Source organism: Asterias amurensis, chromosome 16, assembly GCF_032118995.1.
Source record: "Asterias amurensis chromosome 16, ASM3211899v1".
NCBI lineage: Eukaryota > Metazoa > Echinodermata > Asteroidea > Forcipulatida > Asteriidae > Asterias > Asterias amurensis.
Window position 1 is genome coordinate 12540576 of NC_092663.1, and position 23031 is coordinate 12563606.

At 38.5% G+C, this 23031-nt stretch overlaps 1 protein-coding gene across 1 annotated transcript in view; it reads left to right on the top strand.

Moving 5' to 3' along the window:
* LOC139948617 (polypeptide N-acetylgalactosaminyltransferase 1-like) overlaps positions 1 to 23031 on the top strand; it is a 72467-nt gene that overhangs the window by 25984 nt on the left and 23452 nt on the right. Inside the window, exons 5-6 of the mRNA XM_071946811.1 lie at positions 4426 to 4633; positions 19911 to 20081. Coding sequence (XP_071802912.1) covers positions 4426 to 4633; positions 19911 to 20081 — 379 coding nt within the window. The remainder of the gene's footprint in view (positions 1 to 4425; positions 4634 to 19910; positions 20082 to 23031) is intronic.

A 23031-nucleotide genomic window follows, 5' to 3' on the forward strand; every position in this document is an offset into this window, starting at 1 on the left:
ACCTCCTAAGATCAAGATCACTTAAAGGCAGTGGACACTATTGGTAATTGTCAAAGACTAGTCTTTACAGTTGGTATATCTCAACATATCCATAAAATAACAAACCTGTGAAAATTTGAGCTCAAACGGTCATCAAACTTGAGAGATAATAATGAAAGAAAAAAATACCCTTGTCACACGAAGTTGTGTGCGTTTAGATGGTTGATTTTGAGACCTCAAGTTCTAAACTTGAGGTCTAGAAATCAAATTAGTGGAAAATTACTTCTTTCTGGAAAACTATGGCACTTCAGAGGGAGCCGTTTCTAACAATGTTTTATACCGTCAACCTCTCCCCATTACTCGTCACCAAGAAAGGTTTTATGCTAATAATTATTTTGAGTAATTACCAATATTGTCCACTGCCTTTAAGATTAGATTATTCTTGTCAGCGATGAAAAAGCCAAAAGAGCAATTTTATTTTTATGACCTATCAATTTATTTATTTGATGACCTCTCAGCAGGAAAAAGTATTGTACTTGCTTAGCTGAGTATTGTATACATGTAATAATAATAATAAGGAATATTTATAATGCGCAATATCCACATAAGGTGCTTGAGGGCATGAAAAGAAGAAGGAAAAAAACAAGCAACAGAGGGAAGAGGGAACAAAGGGGGAAAAACAAAATGTTATGTTCAAAATAATTAGTTTATGGTTCATTGAGACTTTTGCCAACTACTCTGTCATTATGTAAAAAGTAATTTGTATGAGAACTGAGAAGTCTCCCCAAATCGGCAGTATAAAGCAAGACAGTTCTCTAACATGTCTAAAGACCAAAATATTTACCTGGCAAGTAGACACACACACACGGTGTTACCGCAAACCAAATTATAAATTGATACCTCACCATGCAATGCCCCAAAATCCCATGCAGTTTGTATATCCCATATTGTTTCTACCCTTCCCGGGGGTTTTGGGGTATGTTCCTTTTTCAAAGAAATCAAGAATTCAAAATTAATAGAATTCACAGTCGATTCATTGTGATTCATGACTATCTATGGACTCTGTCCCCATGAAATTCATGGATGCAAATATAGACATTCTCCGCTGCCTATGTACGGATAAGTAATCTGTAGAGTGGATCTGTCTCGTTATGTTGCTACTTAACAACCATACATGTTTATTCTGTACCCAACTTATAGGGAATTATTGACTATTTCTCATTGTATGCTTAAAATACCCCAGGGAGTAGCACAATTGCTCTGGCAAGCCCTGTAGTTATGGCTTTACTTCCATTTAAAGGGGTAATTTAGGACGCGTCATTTAAAATATGTCTGTCTGCCAAGCTACTTAATGTAGACGTTTGTGATTAAGAGAAAAAAAAGAGATGAGGTCCTGAACGACCAACCGTTTTAAAGGCCTGGACATGTTTGGTATTGTCAAAGGCCAGTATTCTAACTTGGTGTATCCCAAAATATGAATAAAACAACAAACCTGCGAAAATTTTTACTCAATTCTCGTCAAAGTTGCAAGAGAATAATGACAACCTTGTTGTACAAATTTGTGTACAAAAAACCTTTAAAGCTTTAAAACTGAAGTCTTTTAATATTTGAGTGAGAAATTATCTCTTTCTTAAAAACTACTTTACTCCAGAGGGAGCTGTTTCTGACATTCTTTTATACTATCAACAGCTCTCCAAGCTTTTATTCTAACAACCATTTTGAGTAGATACCAGCAGTGTCGAGCGCCTTTAATCGGCCAAGACCACCGTACTTGTCCTGTCTCAAGCTTTATACTGGCCCGACACTGAAAACACTGGCTCCAGACCAGGGGCCAATTTCATAGAGCTGCTTAAGCACAAAAATAGCTCGCTTATTTTACACATGTTACTGGCAAAAATTTCATGTCATATACATTGCTTACATGTATGACTAGTATTTAGCTGTTGTTTACTTAGCATAACAATTGGAGTGGAGTCTTGGCCGGTAATCTGATTTTACTAAGCAATGAATTTTTTGCTTTTAAAGGAATTTTTTTTGCTTAAGCAGCTCTATGAAATTGGGCCCAGTAGTCCAGCATAAAATTTGAGCCCAGTGTAGTGCTCTGTACTTGAACATGAATACTCGTTTTCTTCTTGCGGACTTTACCCGTTAGTGTAAACTCACACGTCTCCGGACTACCATGCAATGTGTATATTGAGTGCTAACCTGCAATTTATGATGTACGATGATGACTTGTTTACGCATAGCTACCCTCGCTCGGCTAGGGGTATTGCAGACTGCTAAATTTATTGCTTTTTTTCGAGAATAACATGGCTGTGTGGGTAGAATACAATTAAGTTGTAGATCAAACTCCAAGTGACTCTTTATTAAAAAAATGCAAAGATTTTCAATCCAGGATGAATTTTTAATTGTAATAATAATCATAATGGTACTTATACCACGCATTTTCCACGCTAAAAATGATCAAAAGCGCCGTGGCAGGTGAACAAAAACTCGGTGTTAAAGGTTCATATGGTTTCTGCTGTATAAAAGGAAAATGATGTTCTTTTTCAGAGTGTACTTTTTGTGTCCCAATTTAGCAACAGTTCTTTTTATAATAAAAGAACAGGATCTGCCTAAAAAGGCACCCAAGGCGCTCCACACAAAAAAATTAAGTAGAATTGAAAAATGCACAATTTATTGACTTAAACAATTGAACTAAACAAACGCTACTTAAAAGTGATTTAAATTATAGTGTAAAAACAAGCAAATGACAAGAGAATAGGTGTATACTATCAATAACCATGCAATAAAAAAATATATATAAAAATCCACAAATCCATGTTTGTTGATGTTATGTGGTTTTGGCATGTGTGTTTCACTTTGTTTTTAGTTGTTCACTTAGCCATTACATGTAGATTCATTTTTGCAAAAAATAGTTATAGCCTGACATGAAGGTTAAGGCCAAATAAAAATAAAATCATTTTATGCATCCCCCAATCGCTTCACTTTAAGAGGCCGTGTCCTTTTTTTAAAATTGTTTAATTTTTTTTTACATTAATTTTATTTTTTTACAGAAATTTTTTTTTATGAAAAGAAAACATATCAATCTCAGAAGAATCTTGTTTTCTGTATTAACACATTTGTCAAGCGGTCATTAAAAAAAAAGGCCCTCCTTTAAAAAGGTAGACCACTTATTTTTTTAAAATTTTAATCGGCCTACCAAGTAACAAGATCGTTACATCTGACCTCATGAAATTATAATGCTTTATCTGTCGTCAGCTCATTAATTTACTTTCGTTCAAACTGGAGGTGTTTGGCTGTTTTCTCACTGAATGTTTGACCTGTTTGCTTTCTATCTTTTGGGTGTTATGTATACAGTATGGGTAATTAATCCTTTAGAGATCACAGTGGTCACAACAAGCTTGTGATGCCAAAAATGCCCCTAGCGGCCACAGATGGTGTGACCTACTTCCATTCAAATAAAGATTTCAAAGTACATGTACATGTAAATGTCATGTCCAGATATGAAATTTGTCAATGTATTATGGTAAAGACACCTGCAAATAGAATTTTTATTTTTTCAAACATAAGAGTATATGTTTAGTAACAATAAAACACTTTTTTTAAGTAATTGTTTGTCATGATTTAGATGTTTAAAAAATAGTTTAAGTTGTTTGGGGGTTGACACCGCCTATTGAGGCAGACTTTGCCTTGATGCGTAGAGTAAACACACGTGCAAAGGTCATGCAAGTTTAAGTCATTGAGTTTGTACATTTCAAAAAAGTTTTTTTTCTTGCATTTTTTCGACAATGCCGACCAAGTGTATTGCTGCTGGATGCAGCAAAACAACTAAAGATGGGGGTCAGTCTGCATGGCTGGTCAGACTCACAAGAGCAATTAGTGCCTAGTGGTCCAGTCCGAAGTCTTTTTCAGCACTGTGCAGCATTTTCTCTTCAAATATCGCGCCTCGATTGATGTCACAAACAGCGCCCTCTCGGGTCGGGCCTGCTCTTCAATTTGTAAATAAGATAAGAACTAATTTTTAAGAACCTTAGTTAACTGTTTATTCACATTCCACTCGTCAAAACACATATATTAGTGACAAAAGCTTTATTTTGACAAAATACCACTTCCAGTTCCAGGTGACTTTAATGTATCCCAAAACAACGTTTTCTGTTCCATGCTATTTCCCCTTCTCTTTAATTTTTTACGTCTGCACAGTGAATTTTACATTTTTTTTATGGTGTAAGTTGTCATTTTTTCGTAAACTTGAAATTTGAAAAAATAATTTAGGTTCCTGTCGTTTGTTTCTTACCGCCTAATAAAGTCACCTCCCCCAATGCATTGTTTTGCTATTACTTGTAGCAATGATTTTCAAAGGGGAAATTGTGTTGTTTTTAAGTTGATATTCTTTCAATTTTAAATTTGGAAAAAAATAATGTTGTTTGTTTCTCATTTTGATAGATTTTCTAGGAAAACAACTGGAAAAATACATCAAAAAACTTCCCGTTTCAACTCACGTGGAGCGCATGGGGAAGAGGAGTGGCCTAATCCGGGCTCGTCTGAGGGGAGCCTCCGTCGCTAAGGGGGACGTCTTAACATTCCTTGATGCTCATATAGAGTGCACGGAAGGCTGGCTTGAGCCATTATTAGAGAGGATTCATAAAGATAGGTGAGTTACTTTGATTTGTAATAACAATAATAATAATAGGGACAAATGTGAAGATAGAGCTGTACAGAAAGCGGCACTTTTGGGAACAGCAAGGGTCCTGAGAAAAACCCTTGAGATCTAAGGCTACGGGGACGTAGCCTTACTCGAGGAGTTGCCAGCACATAGGAAAATGTTATCTTTCTTTTGCATGCTGTCTGGCTGTGATAAGACGGAATAATATTATGTCATTCATACAGAACGTATTTCAGTTCTGCAAGAATTCTCAATGGGCTCTACAAACAAAACAAGATTGAGCTTACATTACAGGTAGGATTCGAGGTTTATTTTGGTATTTTTATGATATATATACAAAAACTACATTTTCATAGGAGTAACACAATCGAGCGGTTTGAAAAAAAAACCAAAGGTATAGCCTGCCTTTAAGTATCAGTATCAAGTAAAATGGGACCTCGACTCGACTCTCAGAGTTTGGAGTCGGACCCGAGGATTTACGACGTAAACACAAGACTGTTTAAAAATAAGTTTGCGTTGAATGACATCCTAGTTGCAAAGAGTGTAGTGCATATGTTCATAATGGCGAACACAATGACTGTTTGAGAAGTGGTCTGTAAAGTGGGATGCCATGAAGCTGCCCCCTTAAGTGATCTTCTCTTGTGTGTTACCATGGGAACCACATGTTACAACTTGGCAATATCCACTCTCAATGTCAACAAAACAATCTCCAGGACTGACAGAAAAGCTTTTCAGCGGGGGCTAGACGACGACACTCCGAGATCAGTTTCAGAAAGGGGCAAAAAATCACAGAAGAAAATTTATTTCCGCTACGTACACTTTTTTCCCTAGCTATTGGATGCCTCCTCAGGAAATCGGAAACCCTTTCGGGCTGGATCTTCGGTAACAGGACTCTTTAATCAGGCATGATGCAAATTGCCTGGTAATGGATGTTTGGCATTTGGGGGTAATTCCAACTGCTAATGTTGCGCCGTCGAGGTACGTTGTCGTCATGGCATGTTCTACTGGGTCTGGCATGTTTTCTTGGGGCCCCCAGTACATCAGAATAGAGTAGCTTGGTAATTTAATTGGCTCTGGCAGAGTGTAATAAAGGATGGTGGATCAGATTTATTTAAGTGTAGGACTTTTGTTTGCCAAAAGTACCAAAAAATGCGGGGCACAAATTGCTCGCAATCGAGAAACATCAGGGAAAATCTCGTCTCATTGGTCGTGGTGGAAGGAATACGATTATTTCATTATCATGTTTTAAGGCCTGGTGACTGTCGTGAATAGTCATGAGCGACCAGTTGGTTCACCAAACAGGTACATGTGTAGGCGTCAACGTTTATCTGGTGTTTAAGCACTATTAACCGGAGTAATTGAAAAACAGTTGTCGCGACATGTGTGTCAAATACGTTTGCATTTGCGATAATGTGCAAGGTGTTTTGCGATATTCAACGCTGAACCAAGCATTGTGTACATCGTACAAAATGTCAAATTTTACCAAGAATCATTCTCTTTTTTGATCAAGGAAATTTCTTATGTATTATCAGTTCAGCCTACACCTGGGTTAAGGGAAGCAATTTATGGTTCTTGCTGAGGAACACAAACATCATGGCTTGTAACAAGACTGGGATTCAGATGCACATTCTGATGACTCTGCCACTGGAACTGAGTCTGAGCCTAATGGCTAGACACCCCACCTAAATTGATATTGACTTTCCCGATAATAACTCAATTTATTCACAAATATCGTAACTTTGTTTTTCTCTCTAAAAGACCGACATAAACTTTTATACAATGCGTAGTTCGTATCAGATGCAGGAGCAGTGCGTTTTATTACATTTCCAGCACGATCTACGTGTTTAGGCTCGTCATTAAAGTAACTTCACACCACAGAGGCTAAACGGCTGAAATCAAAACCGTACAGTTGCATTAGCTTCAAGAAGTCTGGATCAGAAAAGCAGGCTTAAATGTCCACCTGTTTTGACATTTAGCATGCCAATTTCCGCACTTATGGTTCGAGACCGTAGTCACCTCCAAATTACTTAGTAACTGGAGTTGCAAATTTACTGGTAAACCGTAGCCCCTCGAAGTCGATAAGGTTTCTTATTTTTTTTTATAGACTTGGCCGGTTGGCAGGGCTTGTACATGTAGTCAAGAACAATAATCCATGTCTTGTTTTATTCCAAAAGGAACACATCCCATAACCATGGGGAAGGGTTACAACACTATTTAAAATATACAAATTGCAGTTTACATCATGACGGAGGAGTTGAGTTAGCAAGAGCCGCAATGTTAAGCAATAATTAGCAAGACAGTTCTCTAAGAACAAACTCTACCTGGCAAGTAGATACACACATGGTGTTACCGCAAACCAAATACTGATACCTCACCATGCAATGCCTCAAATCCTATAAGAATACATAAATAATTTGTTTTGAACATTGCATTCTGTTAACTTATTAGCAGACGTTGTACAATATACTTGGCTAAGCAATGTACAACACCTTTTTCCTAAGAGGTCATCAACAAAACAAATTTGTTTCCTTCTCATAACATACTAAAATCTGCATTACTTTAACAACCGATAATAATGTTTTGAGGCTTTGTATTCGTGAGATTGGAGAGCTTGTGTAATTCTTACGGACCATGAATTTGGGTTTTACCCACCGGCGTGTGTTAGCAATGTACACTCGGTACTTTCTAGAGCTTTGTTAAACAAAATTTACAGGCATGTTACTTGGATGGGATTCGAACCGATGACCTTTGCAATTCTAGAGCAGTGTCTTACCTAGAAACTGCAGTCATATAAAACTCAAGTTAAAAACGGACTTGTCAAACTTTATTTTGGTCACAATGTGACCTTTCACAAAGGTAATTTAAGGTCACATGGTGTGTTGCAACCAATACAAATGGGTTGTAATAGGGTTGGTTTAATCAGACCTGCCATTATGCATTTTGATAACTCAACTGGGTCAACTTAATCGTCCTGGGACAACCCACTAGAGGTTAATCTTAATTTAAAGTGAAAAATACAAACACTAAATGTACATCAACCACAGTTTATCATTATGTCTACAAATACACACGTACATGCATGCATGCAAGTCCAGCCGTCAATCTCACCAAACTCTTCCTAACTTAGGATTAATCTTAGGACTTAAAGGCAGGAGAAACTATTGGTATTGGTAATTGTCAAAGACTAGCCTTCACAGTTGGTGTATCTCAACATATGCATAAAATAACAAACCTGTGAAAATTTGAGCTCAATCGAACTTGCGAGATAATAATGAAAGAAAAAACACCCCTGTCACACGAAGTTGTGCGCGTTTAGATGGTTGATTTCGAGTACTTAAGTTCTAAATCTGAGGTCTCGAAATCAAATTTGTGGAAAATTACTTCTTTCTGGAAAACTATGGCACTTCAGAGGGAGCCGTTTCTCACAATGTTTTATACCATCAACCTCTACCCATTACTCGTCACCATGAAAGGTTTTATGCTAGTAATTATTTTGAGTAATTACCAATAGTGTCCACTGTCTTTAAGGACGAGTAAAGTTCCGTATCAAAAGACGTAGGACGCATTGAACCCACCTGAATCTAGAGATAGGATTAATCCTAGGGTTTCGTGAAATCGGCTGAAGGCAACAGACGTAAGTATTGTTTTACGCTTTGCATGGTGTGGATAAATAGGAAAAAATTTAAATAAATACAATGAAGTAAACTTTCGGGTACAACCATGTGTAAATCTCTTGTGTGTGAGTGTTGGCTCTGAAAAGATCCAGTGTGGTCTCAAAAGTTTCGAACAGTATGTGCTGCTTGTGAAGACGAGCAGAGTGCATGTATGCTGTTGGAAACGTCAAGACCAGACCGACTGTTTTTAAAGCCAATACCCCCTTACACAAGGAAATTTGCACATATATCCTCAAGTTTACTATTTATTTATAGTTCCTACCTATCCAGGCAACATGAACATTTCCTAGTCATATCTCTAAACCACTACATATATTTATGTGCGTGTAATCGCCAAGAGATGTTGACAGTCTACAATATCTCAAAGGCAAGAAGGGGTACGGTTGAATATGTAAAATGTAATTGCGCTAGTAGTACATGCAGACAACCAAGTGTTATCAGTGATCTGCGATGAGGGTGTAGTGAAGAGTCTTGCAATAGAAACTCAGCGAGGACTGCACCGGGTCAATGCAGAAGGCTATTACGAATAATCTAAAGGTGGACACGGTGTAAATGTCTCCTTAGATGAGATGGTAATACAGAGGATCTTGCTTAAAGACTCTGGACACTATTGGTAATTGTCAAAGACCAGTCTTCTCACTTGGTGTATCTCAACATATGCATAAAATAACAAACCTGTGAAAATTTCAGCTCAATCGGTCATCGAAGTTGCGAGATAGTATGAAAGAAAAAACATCCTTGTCACATGAAGTTGTGTGCTTTCAGCTGCTTGATTTTGAGACCTCAAATTTTTAACATGAGGTCTCGAATTCAAATTGGTGGAAAATTACTTCTTTCTTGAAAACTACTCCACTTCAGAGGGAGCCGTTTCTCACAATGTTTTATACTACCAACCTCTCCCCATTACTCTTTACCAAGTAAGGTTTTATGTAATAATTATTTTGAGTAATTACCAATAGTGTCCACTGCTTTTAAGGCTGTAGTGGAGAGTCTCGCAATATAAACTCAGCGAGGACTGCACCGGGTCAACGCAGGAGGCTATTACGAATAATCTAAACCTCGACACGGTGTAAATGTTTCCGTAGATGAGATGGTAATACGGAGGATCTCGCTTAATGACCCTGTAACCTTAGCCACCCGTCAACGAAGCACACATTTCGAGTGCAGAGGTGCAGTTTATTCATTTTTATTTCCTTTTTCAATTGAAAAGCGAGGCTGACTATTATAAATAACCATAGGGGTGTCTGCAGGAACTTGTCAACATTGTGGGGCAATCTGGACCCACATTCCTAGTGAAGCCCCCAGGAACTTGTCTAATCTTCTGGACCAATTAAAAAAAGCACGCTGAATTGAAACTAGGTGCTCGGAATAATTTGCACTTGGTGTTTATTTTAGATTTTATTAAAAACTCTAACTGTGCAATATGGAGCATTTTGAAGGCTTTTATAAAATTTGTTTGTGGAATTAAATCTTGCATTTGGGCCGCATTTTATGTGTATCTGCTTGATTTATTGTGCCTGAAAAGCTATTATTTAAATTGTGAATGTTTGAATTTTATGAAAATTAACAAACTTTGTGATGCGAAGGTCAAATTACAATAGTTATAAAGTAGATAAGTAATAATTACTTAAAAAGTACACCTATATACCCAAAATAGATAAATAAATAAATAAATAATAAATAGGGTAGATGGCCTTAGCTTTCGATCCAAACCGGACCTTCTTCAGAGGCATAAAACAAGTACAAACAAATACATATCAATTTATAGATAAAGAGAGGGGAAAGGGATTAAGGGAAGGATCCAGAAAGAAGCGGGAAAATAACAGCCAATCAAAGTTTCTATTTCAGAACAATTGGTGGCTAAGAACCAAAATAAATAAATAATATTTGTGTTGTAGACTTTACATCTGTGTTTCCCGGGATGAGATGACAATCTTGTGATGATCTTCACAGCTTTCTAAATCCTTGGCTTCAATAATCTCACTACTCTTAGGTACCCAGTGTTCTCCTCGATGACAAGTTTTAAGTACCAATCTTACATTCCAGTCCAATAAATCGAATCTTCAAAAAATAAAGTAAAAATTAAGATCTCTTAAACGGAACTCCATAAACTGAAAAACCCTTTTTTTTCTTTGGTCATCCTGTCTCTGCGCACGAATCAATATCACCATTATGGGACGGCGGTCCACACATGTGAATTTGACAGACGAGCAGCTGAATGCGTACTCCACGTGTGAATATTCCTCCGTGATGGATGTATATTTTCCGTCGTCCATGCTCTATCGACCCAGCTGTCTCTCTGTTTCTCTTCCTCCGACTCTTCAGGGGATACTTTTTTTATCTTTCATTTTTTGGGGGAAGGAAAGGTTCGAGGACCCTCAATGGAGTCATGGTGACACTACAGATTGCATTGGAGGACTAGGGGGGCCTCTAGGACGACCGGGGATGTCAAGGATGTGTTGTCTTGTTGTGTTGAGGACACTTGCTGTTGTATTCTATACTTTGTGTGTATTATGAAGTGGGCATGCCTGGGTGGGTGCAAAGGGTTGTAGTGGGGGTTTGGAGTATAGCCCTTTGGAGACCGCTCTTAGCGATTGCTAGCGGCTTGTAACTAAAATGCCTAGAGTGGCTGCAAATGGCTGCAATATTTGATAACAATTACAATAAATGGAAAAAAACCGGTTTGATTTACTTGTTTTGCACCACGTAAATTTGGTTCGCACAAAATACTGCAAATTTACAAACTACGCACATTTTATATACTTATTTCCTCTGTGCACACATTTCTCTTATTAATATTAATAATTAAACGCTGCGACCTGTATGCCTTAAAGCCATTGGACACTTTCGGTAAACAGTATTGTCCAAAGGCCCACACTTCGTGTATCACAACTTCTATATAAAATAACAAACCTGTGAAAATTTAGGCTCAATCAGTCATCGGAGTCGGGAGAAAATAGCGGGGAAAACCGACCTTTGTTTCCGCACGTTTCGCTGTGTCATGACATGTGTATAAAATAAATCCGTAAATAAATCCGAGAATTGATAAGTGTTTTAATGTTTTCTCGAAAAAGTAAAGCATTTCATGGAATAATATTTCTAGAGAAGTCTTTCACCATTACCTTCTGTAAAGTTATTTGTAAATCTGTGAACTTTTTTTTGGTTCCGAAAGTGTATAATGGCTTTAAAGAGAGGGTTTATTTTTGGTAATTACTCCCAAAAAATAATGACCATAAAAAACACTTCAGCTTTTGATAACTTTTGATAACATAATTGAGAAAAGATTCCCTTCTACGTAATGTGGTTTTAGAGAGAGGGATTCAAAATCAGTTCAATCTGAAAGAGATGTTTGTCAGATTGCATTATATTTTATTTAAAGGCAGTGGACCCTATTGGTAATTACTCCAAATAGTTATTAGCATAAAACCTTTCTTGGTGACGAGTTATTGGGCGAGGTTGATGGTATAAAACAACGTGAGAAACGGCTCCCTCTGAAGTGCCATAGTTTTCGAGAAAGAAGTAATTTTCCACGAATTTGATTTTTAGACCTCAGATTTAGAACTTGAGGTCTCGAAATCAACCATCTTAAGCACACAACTTCGTGTGACAAGGGTGTTTTCTTCTTTCATTATTATCTCGCAAATTCGATGACTGATTGAGCTCAAATTTTCACAGGTTAGTTATTTTATGCATATGTTGAGATACATCAACTGTGAAGGCTGGTCTTTGACAATTTCCAATAGTGTCCACTGCCTTTAAGGATCATTCTTCCATGGACAAAACCACTCTAGATTTTTGATGATCTCTCAAAAACACTACCTTTTTGAAATGAAACTGTCACAGGTTAGTTTTAATGAAAACATTCAAATAGTTATAAACAAAGGTACATGTACTTTGCCTTTAAGAGAAGAAAAGATAATGAAGAAATGTGAGTTGTACGCAGATGTCCTTGTCAAAACATACATGTACTCTGTTTTGTTTCCCCACTGTCAGTAAAGCATGACCATTTAATAATTTGGTGACATGTTCACAGGCTATAAAGGTGTGTTTATGGAGAACTAGAGAACGGAGATGATTCTACTCTTCCAAACAGCGAGCTGTCCATCGGGCTGTATCCGACTTGGTGTTTACGGCTATAACTGTTGCTAGGGGTGTTAGCGCTCTTTTTGTGGGGTGTCGTGGCTGAGGGGATAAGAGCACCGAACTCACGCTCTGGTGTTTCTCATCAGCAGAGTGCGAGTTGGAGTCCCTGTCATGAAACTTGTGTCCATAAGCAAGACATGACTTCGAGGCAGTGGACAATATTGGTAATTACTCAAAATAATTATTAGCATAAAACCTTTCTTGGTGACAAGTAATGGGGAGAGGTTGATGGTATAAAACATTGTGAGAAACGTCTCCCTCTGAAGTGCCATAGTTTTCGAGAAAGAAGTAATTTTCCACAAATTTGATTTATATGTTGAGACACGCAAGACACACTGTTGTGAAGGCAAGTCTTTGACAATTACCAATAGTGACCACTGCCTTTAACCATGATGCTTCGTCCTTCGGTTTGGACATAAAACGCGTGTGTTGTGTAATGCAGGTAAAAGAACCTAGTGCACTTATTAGAAATAGAAGGGGTATGCCTACATGTTGGGTGTCGTGGCCGAGCGGTTAAGAGCTCCGAATTCAAGCTCTGCTGATTCTGTTCAGCAGAGTGTGAGTTCGAATCCCGGTCGTGACACATGTGTAGCGCATTGTTGCACGAGGCTGTACACTCCCCAGGGAGCTGAGATGGTTAAAGGAGTGATTTAAGGCCCAGTGACCAGGGGTAATATCTTGAAGCGCTTTGAGACACCCGTAGGGAGTGAAAAAGCGCTATATAAAAACTCAATATTGTTACATGTGTTTGTGTTCCTGTTTTGATTGGCTGCATGTTGCTACACATCACCTTGTAGACCATTACATGGTGATACATGCACATGTACATCTTATAGTTCAAACCTAGTCCCACATATGCCTTGCAGACAAATATTTTAAAATGTTGTAGCGCCTTGAACGTTACTGAGTGATGGATATGTGGCCTATATAAGAAACCACTATTACTATTATTATTATTACTATTATGTGGCAGGCAATCAGCGGGTTCTAAAGGCCGGTATCTTGCGTTATTTGCGAGTGTGACATTTAAGATGTTTGTGGGCTACGGCAGCTGTGTGATATCCATATAGACACATCAATGGGAGGTGTATGAACCATCACTTTGAGATTCTGGCGTTTCATTTGTCGGATGAACACATATTAGCACAAGCCCGCTATATACACTTTCATTATGCACTCGGTGGACAGCTGTTGATCTGTGGAAGAAGGCATGTGCCTCCTTTCCCATATTGACCATTATCGAACCCAGACTGGAAATGCCGTAAGAGAAGTACTGCCATGCATTAATTGTTGTAATTCTAAGCGTGATGTATAAACCTTGATCATGGCATGGCCATCTTATGTTCCCCTTGCGCTGCATGTGCTACGGTGATTTCATCTTTAACATGTTTAAGAAAACAAAAATGAGGGATTTCCAATAATACCATTTTAGGTCTTATAGTGTTTAACATGGAGTGTACATGTAGAACTTTTTTTACACTTTTTGAGTACTTAAAAGTAGGTCATGAGAGCGTAAATGTCGACCTTGACAAGGGAAATTGTTAAGGGAAGAGAAACTGGCCCATGTTATAAAAAGAAAAAAACCTTTAATTTTGGTGATGTGAAGGATTTGTAATTCTGTAAAACATAACATTCTTGAAGTTCAGAAAAAGAGGAGACAGTCACTCTTCTCTTCCATAAGGTTTTTTCTTTTCTTGTAAGATCGTCCCGTGGATTCATTGTGGTATTTGAGACACCCCTTATTAGCAACTCTGTTGTATTTCTCTCCCTCTTAAAGGCAGTGGACACAATTGGTAATTACTAAAAATAATTATTAGCATAAAACCTTTTTTGATTTAACGAGTAATGGGGAGAGGTTAATAGTATAAAAATTTGTGAGAAACAGCTCCCTCTGAAGTGATGTAGTTTTCGAGAAAGAAGTAGTTTTCCACGAATTTGATTATGAGACCTCGGATTCAGAATTTGAGGTCTCGAAATCAAGCATCTGAAAGCACACAAGTTTGTGTGACCATGGTGCGACTAGGGTGTTTTTTCTTTCATTAGTATCTCTCAACTTCGACGACCAATTGATCTAAAACTTTTACAGGTGTGTTATTTTATGCATATGTTGAGATACACCGACTTTGAAGACTAGTCTTTGACAATTACTAATAGTGTCCAGTGTCTTTAAGTTAAGCTGTTGTTATGTTGACGTCTGTGAGCATAATGCCTCTGACAACCAACATCTGCACAGCTCCACCTTTACTAAGCGCAGTGTCTAAAAGAAAGTCACAACGGCAGGTAAAATGCCAGTGTTAATGGTCTTCTCTCTCTCCACTCACTGAGGCAACGTTTCCAGCCGGTTTCTTCCTAAGAATAGACTGAATCTAATTTAAAACGCCCCTGGATCTCGCAAGATTCAATCAACTTTTTCATATATATATAAATATTTTCTGGACGTGATGTATTAAAAAAGGCTTTTGTGCGGAAGCATGCACAATGGGTTGCGAGTAACTTCGTCATTCGAGTCAATTTGTATAAAAAACGGAGGCTCTTTATTTTATCGTCTGCGATGAGTTCGTGTCTAATTTGTTTTAATCTGATAAAGACGCCAATGCCTCCTCATGTGAATGCTATTTATTGCATCTTTTGATTATTGCACTGCTTGTGAATGTGAATGGATGGTTGGGGAGGGGGGGTGGTAGGGAGGGGGCTAATTTTATTAAACTGAACAATAGACCATATCTGGCTGAGCGGAAATGAGAGTGCAGCTGCAGAGGGAAGCAGGCTGTTTTTTATAGTTGGAGAATTTGTAAAGCAACATTAAATCCTAGTTCTCCAGGGGCCAATTTCACAAAGAGCTCAGATTGATCTTAACTGTGAACCGGTAGTAGTTGTTAAGCACAGTGTCATGTCACAATGCAAATCACTATGGAAGTACTGACAATTCTGCTTATGATGAATGATATTGCTTAGTGAAATTGAGGCTCCTAGGCTAATTTAAAGACACACAAAGCTGCAAAACATCACAGACAAATTGTTCTTAACAGACTTGATGGATGAGTTTCATCTGTGCCCAGTTTCATAAAGCTGCTTAGCAGAAAAAAATGCTCAGAAAGTGTCTTTGCTTTGGAATAATAAACAACAAAAACAGGACCCCCAAAACCCCATTCATAAGGTTGTGTGGATACAGTGTAATGAGATAAAATAAATATGAGAACATTTTATAAAATTGAGTTTTACATTATTTTTAGTGACTGCTCCTCCCTCTACTCCCCGAAAAATGGTTGATGTTCTAAGGGATTTTGTGCACGCACATTGGGGCTTAATCAGATTGTGGTAATCAAGTTAAGAGCCAGTGATTGTCTCGCATCTTAGAGTGAAACGAAGCATGTCAAATGGAGCAAATTTTCCAAGCCAGGCTATTTTGAGATCCGCCTGGCTATTTAACCAATTTATCAGCGAATTTGTCTGATTTCCTATCAGCTGAGTGATTTCCATGAGCTAGAAAATATTGGAACAGTATGCACAGGAGCACGGGGACCCATGGCTGAGGAAAACTGTCCCGCAGCCTACAGGCTAGACTCGTGGACAAGTCGTTTATGTATGTCACGTTGATAGCGTTCCGACTCTTGCCGCGAGTCCATGAGACTGTTGATAATCTCGCAAGAACTGCTGGCCCTCTGCAAGACTACTGGTCTCATGCTTTGTGCAGTCTCATTTATAAGGGGGAGTTGTTAGCAGCCAGCAGCTTTGCGCAAGAGCAGTATTCGAGTCTCCTGAAATACGCCACCACCGCGACATTAACGACTTGTCCACATGTCTACCTACACGTGGAGCTGAGAGCACGCTGAGAGTTTCTCTAGATAAAGCTTCAAGCCCTTAGCGGTTTGTGTAAAGAGTGAGCGTCGGATGACACTATACACACCCTCTCGAGTGGCATGTTTTGTCAGTTGAGTTTGGGCAGCATGCACCTTATTACTACCATTCATCTTGAAGAGAGTGGCATGCGATCCGGTGATTTATACGCAACGAGCTCAGTCGCACTTTTTCCCCTGCCCATTAGAATTGCCATCCTCAAAAAATCCCCCCCCCTTTTTTTAAGGATTCCCTTTTGTTGAATCGATATATGTAAAAAAAAAAAAAAAAAGATTTCCCCTGTTAAAAAGCACTACAACAGTGGCAATTCGAATGTGCAGAAAACAAATTGGTCGGTGGTGAACACCAGTCCCAGGTCTCCCTCGTGGGGCTCACTCTCCGAATAGTGGGATAGGTCAGCGTTCGTCCTCTTCGCATTCTGCTCAGTGGAGTGGGTCATTGACAGATCTGAGTGGATTATTTGAGGTTAAGCTGCTTTTTAAAGTGGGATAATCCGTGTGTGTGAGTGTTGAGGCATGCATGTTTACTCTAGGGTGATGGCAGATTATTGGATTACGGAGTCTGATAATTTGAGCGAGTCAGTTGGTTGGTTGGTGGTCGCGTGTACTATCGAGGAGGTGTATTCTAATTGCTATAATTATGTACATTTGTAGCTCGATGCAGTTGTGGTACATTAAACATTCATGGACTCAAGATGCATGTACCTATGATTGCCCTACATACCCTTTCTAGACATTCGTACATGCATACAAGAAAAAGGGCATGACTGAGCTACCTACAAATTGTATCCCTAATGATAGACGTGTGGACAAGCCGTTAAATGTCTGTCGTTGTGATAGCGTTCCGACTCTATTCTGAATCCCCCTGCGATTCCTGCGGTATTCTCGCAAGACTGTTGAACCCGCGAGACTTCTGCTCTCAGAGACTATGGTCCTGAGAAGTCGGCAACCAGCAGTTCGCGCGAGAGCACTGATCCAGCGAGAGCAGTATTTGATCCGCCACATAACTCCACTATCTCACGGCGACAGACCATTATTAAACGACTTGTCCACAAGTCAACCCTAATGATGACAGTCTCGCTATTCTGTCAATATCTTATTTCCAGTCAGAAGCCATTCAAGGGATCACACCCAAGTTTTTAAAAAACAACCACAGGATGTGGCAGGAGAGAATCATCTTTAGGGGAGGTGACTTATTTTTTCAAATTGGAAGTAATGTTACACGAGGGAAAACTGACTGGGTAAATTTTAAACAATTTGGTGATGAATAAATTTGTTTTCAGAAGAGCAGGACTTGAACCCACGACCTCTGGATTAATGAAGTAATGCTCTTCAAACTGTGCTATTTAGCCCCAATTGTTGGCGGTCTCGCTATGTATCTTTATTCAGAGTATAAGCTTTTGCTCAAACCAAGGTATTCCTAAATGTAAAAATTAGGTCATGTGACAGAAAAAAATAGAAAAAAATAGTTAATGGCCTGACGTTTCAACCCTAGCAGAGTCTTTCTCAAAGGCTAAATGACAACAAAACATACATGAGCAGGTACAAAATTTAATGTTTTTTAATGATTTTCGTAGCTCATAATTAAATAAAAAATAAAACTTATACAAAATCTATACTCCCTGTACAAACTAATTTCTCTTCGGGCTTGTATTCAATTGATAGTTCAGAGACCTTTCTCTGTCATTTAGGTAAAAGCGGCTGTTGGCAATGTACCAGCTTTAGTTTCTTAGGATGCAGGGCAAAAGTTTGCTAGGATTTGGGAATAAGAGGGAAGCTTTTGGACGGAATTCTATCATTCCCCGCGGGATCAGAAACGAATCACCAGCAGCTGCAGGGAGTTTAAAGGTAGCTTGGCCACCCTTGATGTAACATCCAGGACTTCAATATGTAACCATAGACGAAAAGCTTACCTGATTGTAACCGATGATAATTGGGTAAAGTACTGAATATCACGAGCTGATCCGTCCGCAGTTTCATCAAGAGTTTTTTTGTAACAAAATTGTGAAAATTTAAGAAATGTTTGCGCAGCGAAATATTTCAATAAAATGCGATCATTATGAGAACAGGGGATAATTGTGTTTCCTTCCTTGTGCCATAATAGTATCACCTGTGATGGATACTGGCACATTACCTGTGTTCTTCTTATTATTTTAAAAAATCTTGCAATTTCTTTCTTATTTTTTTCAGAACCCGATCCCTATTTGCCTTACCAACAAGTAGATTTTGTAATTTATATTATCCCGCAAAATATTGACTCGTTAAAAAATAGAAAAGAAATCCATAATGTGTCTTTCACTTGCAATGGACACTAGTTATCAAGTGTTCTGCTCGTGCAGGTTGGATCTCACACAACTCCACTGCACCTCCACAAAACCCTCAAGTTACTCAGTCCTCTCACGTGAGCCCTCCACCCCCTCCACCCTCTGCCATTGATTAGGTAATGATAGCTTCTTCTACCCGCCAAATAGACAGGCAAGACACTCAACCATCAATACATTCCTTTGGGGGAGGGGGAAACCTCGGGCGATTGTGTGTCGCAGCTTTTTGTCACGCTTTTCTGTGCTTGATCGACTTCAAGGGATGTTTCTAGTTTGCTGTGTGGATCGCTTTTTATTGACTTACTCTGCTGAAGTACATGTATCCAATCACTCCATCTTTTAAAAAGTCTTCAGGCAAGCTGGAAACTCTTAGCAGCTGCCTTTTTTAAATGTTTTTTTTTAAACAATTTTTGTTAAAAGAGGGAAGAGTGAAATCATGTAGCAATTGTCATGACATGAGACCATGTGTGACCACAAAAAAACCATGAGGATACGTGTACTTAATATGGATCATGTAGATGGTTTATTTAATCGGACATGCAAAGAATAAAAAGAAACTGTAATGCACTCAAAATAGTCACAAATATTAGGGTTTGTCATTTATGAAACTTCTCCACGTGTCGAGTGAGAAATGTGTATTGAAAGTCATGTTTAAAAAAACTTTAGAGACGTCATGGTCAGTCCTTTGTTGAAATACACTACTTCCCGTTAATTGTTGTGACTGCCAGTTAATTGAACTTTTTCCTGGATGTAGGCCAGCCAGCAGCATCTCCAACGAAAACAAAAAGTAGAAAATGTCTGCCTCTCATCTCAAGGCCTCCCATAGGTTCAGCAGATATAATGGGACCCTAATCGCACTCTTGGCCCAAATACTCCATCATCTCAGGTTAATTTTCCTTAAGAAATGTCGGATGAGGGAGGGTCCTTGAAGAGGATAAAGTTCCCCTCTGGGTTTTGATAATGACGAAGATAAAGAAAGTCGGTCAGATTAGGAGGATGAACTAGTTTGCCTTTTCTGTCGCGGCTCATTAGCGGCTTTTGGTTTGTCTGCCAATTTGGATTCCCATGGTGAATAAGCACATTGCTTCAAAGTGGCTGATGAAACCATAGCCATGGCTACAGCTTTAAAGGAAGTAGGCATTCTTAGTAACACTTTTACATCAATTCAACAAGGCCCTATTGGTTTACCGAAACCCAACTTTGTGTCAAGAAAAAAAAATCTTGCTACTTTCCGATAATAAGTTTTCAATTATTTCTTATCATTCTGCAGGAAAAATGTTGTGTGTCCAATTATTGACGTGATCAGCGATGAAAACTTTGCCTTTCACACCGGTTCCGATCTGACCTATGGTGGTTTTAACTGGAAACTCAACTTCCGCTGGTACCCCGTGCCAAAGAGGGAGACAGACAGACGTCATGGCGACAGGACTGAACCATTGAGGTAGGTCAGGGAACGATTTCGTTTAGCTATTTTGCATACAGTTGTGTAGCAAGGAAATATGACTAGAAAGTTTTACACACTGAATGCAAATATTGAGGAGCAAATGGTAATTTTTGAGTAGCAACTGAAACATTTTGTGGAGCATTTTATTTTGCTCTGCCATATAAGCGAAATCGGTCAGTGTAGGTGTAAGATTTCATCACTCAGAAATTCTGATGCAAAATGAGGAGCAATTTCGGGCCAGAAATCGTGGTCTATCAATGGTTGGTGGCTGAAAGAGAAGCAATTTCTTTTCATTTCACAATTGGTAAAATGGGGCGAACTAATTATTGCGTCTTCCAAAATTTGCTTTGCATTTGTGTGGAGTATGGGCAGTAAACCAGTCCTAACCATCTATTGAGTCTGGTGACTAGACCTTTATTACGTGAGTCTTTTCAACAGAAGTATTATAGTAATAATTTCACTTATTCAATTGTGACTGCACTGTGATCATAACGAAACAATTCACCATTTTGCAACAACTCCCATAGCTTGCGGTTGCCCGTGCACTTTTTCAAGACGAAGATACATGCAAGCTCCTTAAATAAATTCCCTTGGTGATCCTAGGCGCAATCTGCTTTCCATTAGTTTAACCTGACAGGCGTGTACACAACATGCATATTAGTGCGTACATGTATGTACACATTACACAAAACAAACTGGTGTATATATCTGTAGTATACAATAGCGAAATGCTTTTTGTCACTGATTAACAATTTAAATGTGACTGGCTTTAGCATGATTAGTTGGTTTCTTCCAAATCAATGAGCCTGAACTACTTGTCACAGTGACGCCTGATCCCCAAAAAACTCACTCAGGGAGTCGTTGAGATGCCATGCATCATTTGATGAGAACTTGGTTATAGTTGAAATGAGGAGATGGAATATGAGGAGGTGGGTGAAGAAGGGAATGAGAATGATAAGGACAACGATGATGATGGGAATCTTAATAAGAATTAAGACCTTAATTTCACATTGGATCCACAACAATTTACAGCGTCACTGATCTATACCATACTAAAACCAGTTACATGTGGCTCAAAATGCTTTATAAGAAAAGATTATCATATTTGCACTTCATCTCTGTTAAGGCCCTCCAAAACATGAAAACAATATCATGTTTAGTGTCCCTTTTAAGATGCAACTTCCCTTTTTCTTTTTCTTTTTCTTTTTAACTTGAGAAAAAAAGAAAAAAAAGGAAGAAAGGATACATTTAAATGATCTCAGACAAAAAAAATGTAAATTTTTGAAAAATAGCCCAGCCGGTTGTCTTTACAAATGTGTTGAGCGGCCTAAACAGAAAAGAAAAAAGTACCCTCCTTCCTTTTTACAAAAAGACAGAACGCTTAACATGTTTTATAAAAGTCTTTTGCCTTATATACATGTAGTTCCAATATTTTATCAACCAAATATAAGGTTTCAAATCTCTGGGAAATTTTGAATTCCCAGCCAAAGAGTTGTCGGGTAACTGTATTCAGACCGTTCGCCCGAACGGCTCTGAGTGAAAACCGTAAAATGTCACAAAATCCTTGACTGAGGCGTGAATTCAGCCTCGGTGAGCAGTGTCTTCGATTGCTCTACCTCGTTGTAAACAAGTTCATTTCCCTGCCCCCCTGCCTGCCCCCCCTTCACTTTGGGATCAGTGCTCTGATGTGAAGGTAGATCTCTACATCTGTAAAGAAACTGGAAACATGATTGGTAATTACTCAAAATAATTGTTGGCACAAAAACTTACTTGGTAACGAGCAATGGAGGGCTGTTGATGGTATAAAACATTGTGAGAAATGGATCCCTCTGAAGTGACAGAGTTTTTGAGAAAGAGGTAATTTCTCACTCAAATATATAGCACACAAAGTAATGCAATCAAGGGTGTTTTTTTTTTCTTTCTGCTCTTGCAAATTTGATGACGAATTGAATCCAAATTTGCACAGGTTTGTTATTTTATGCATCTTTGTTCGGATGCACCAAGTGAGAATACTAGTCTTTGACAATTACCAAACGTGTCCTAGTGCCTTTAACCCCGCTCGTTCTTTTTTGCTGTCAGATAGTGCTTGTTATGGGGGGAAACAGTATCTTTGAAGTAATCTGGATTTAAGGGCAGTGGACACTATTGGTAATTACTCAAAATAATTATTAGCATAAAACCTTTCTTGGTGACGAGTAATGGGGAGAGGTTGATGGTATAAAACATTGTGAGAAACGGCTCCCTCTGAAGTGCCATAGTTTTCGAGAAAGAAGTAATTTTCCACGAATTTGATTTCGAGACCTCAAGTTTAGAACTTGAGGTCTCGAAATCAACCATCTAAATGCACAACTCCGTGTGACATGGGTGTTTTTTCTTTCATTATTATCTCGCAAGTTCGATGACCAATCGAGCTCAAATTTTCACAGGTTTGTTACTTTATGCATATGTTGAGATACACCAACTGTGAACCCTAGTCTTTGACAATTACCAATAGTGTCCACTGGCTTTAAGTTGAGTAATCCTGAATTTGATTTGCCTCTGGATTTGTTGACATATCTTGTTGAGTGGTGAACAACTAAGGAAGAATTACAACAAAAACAAAAACTAGCCATTAGGTATTTTTCATATGGAAAAACACAGAGCTGTTTCATTTTTGATCAGCCATCCCGGTTTATTTATTGATTGATTTGTTATTCACATTCACTTGATTACACATCCAACAGCACAATTAGCGGCAATAATAGGAAGAAGCCATATAATCGTTAACTGTTGTGTAGCCAGCGATCACATCCAAGTTTATCATACAACCTATAGCAGGCCCAATAAATCACAAAGGCAATGGTGGTTATTGCCTCCCTGCCCCCTGGTCATTGCCTTGGTGCCATTGAAATGCTACAGTAGAAATTTCCCCACAGGGTGCCCTTTAAAAAAAAAAAAATCTGCCTTG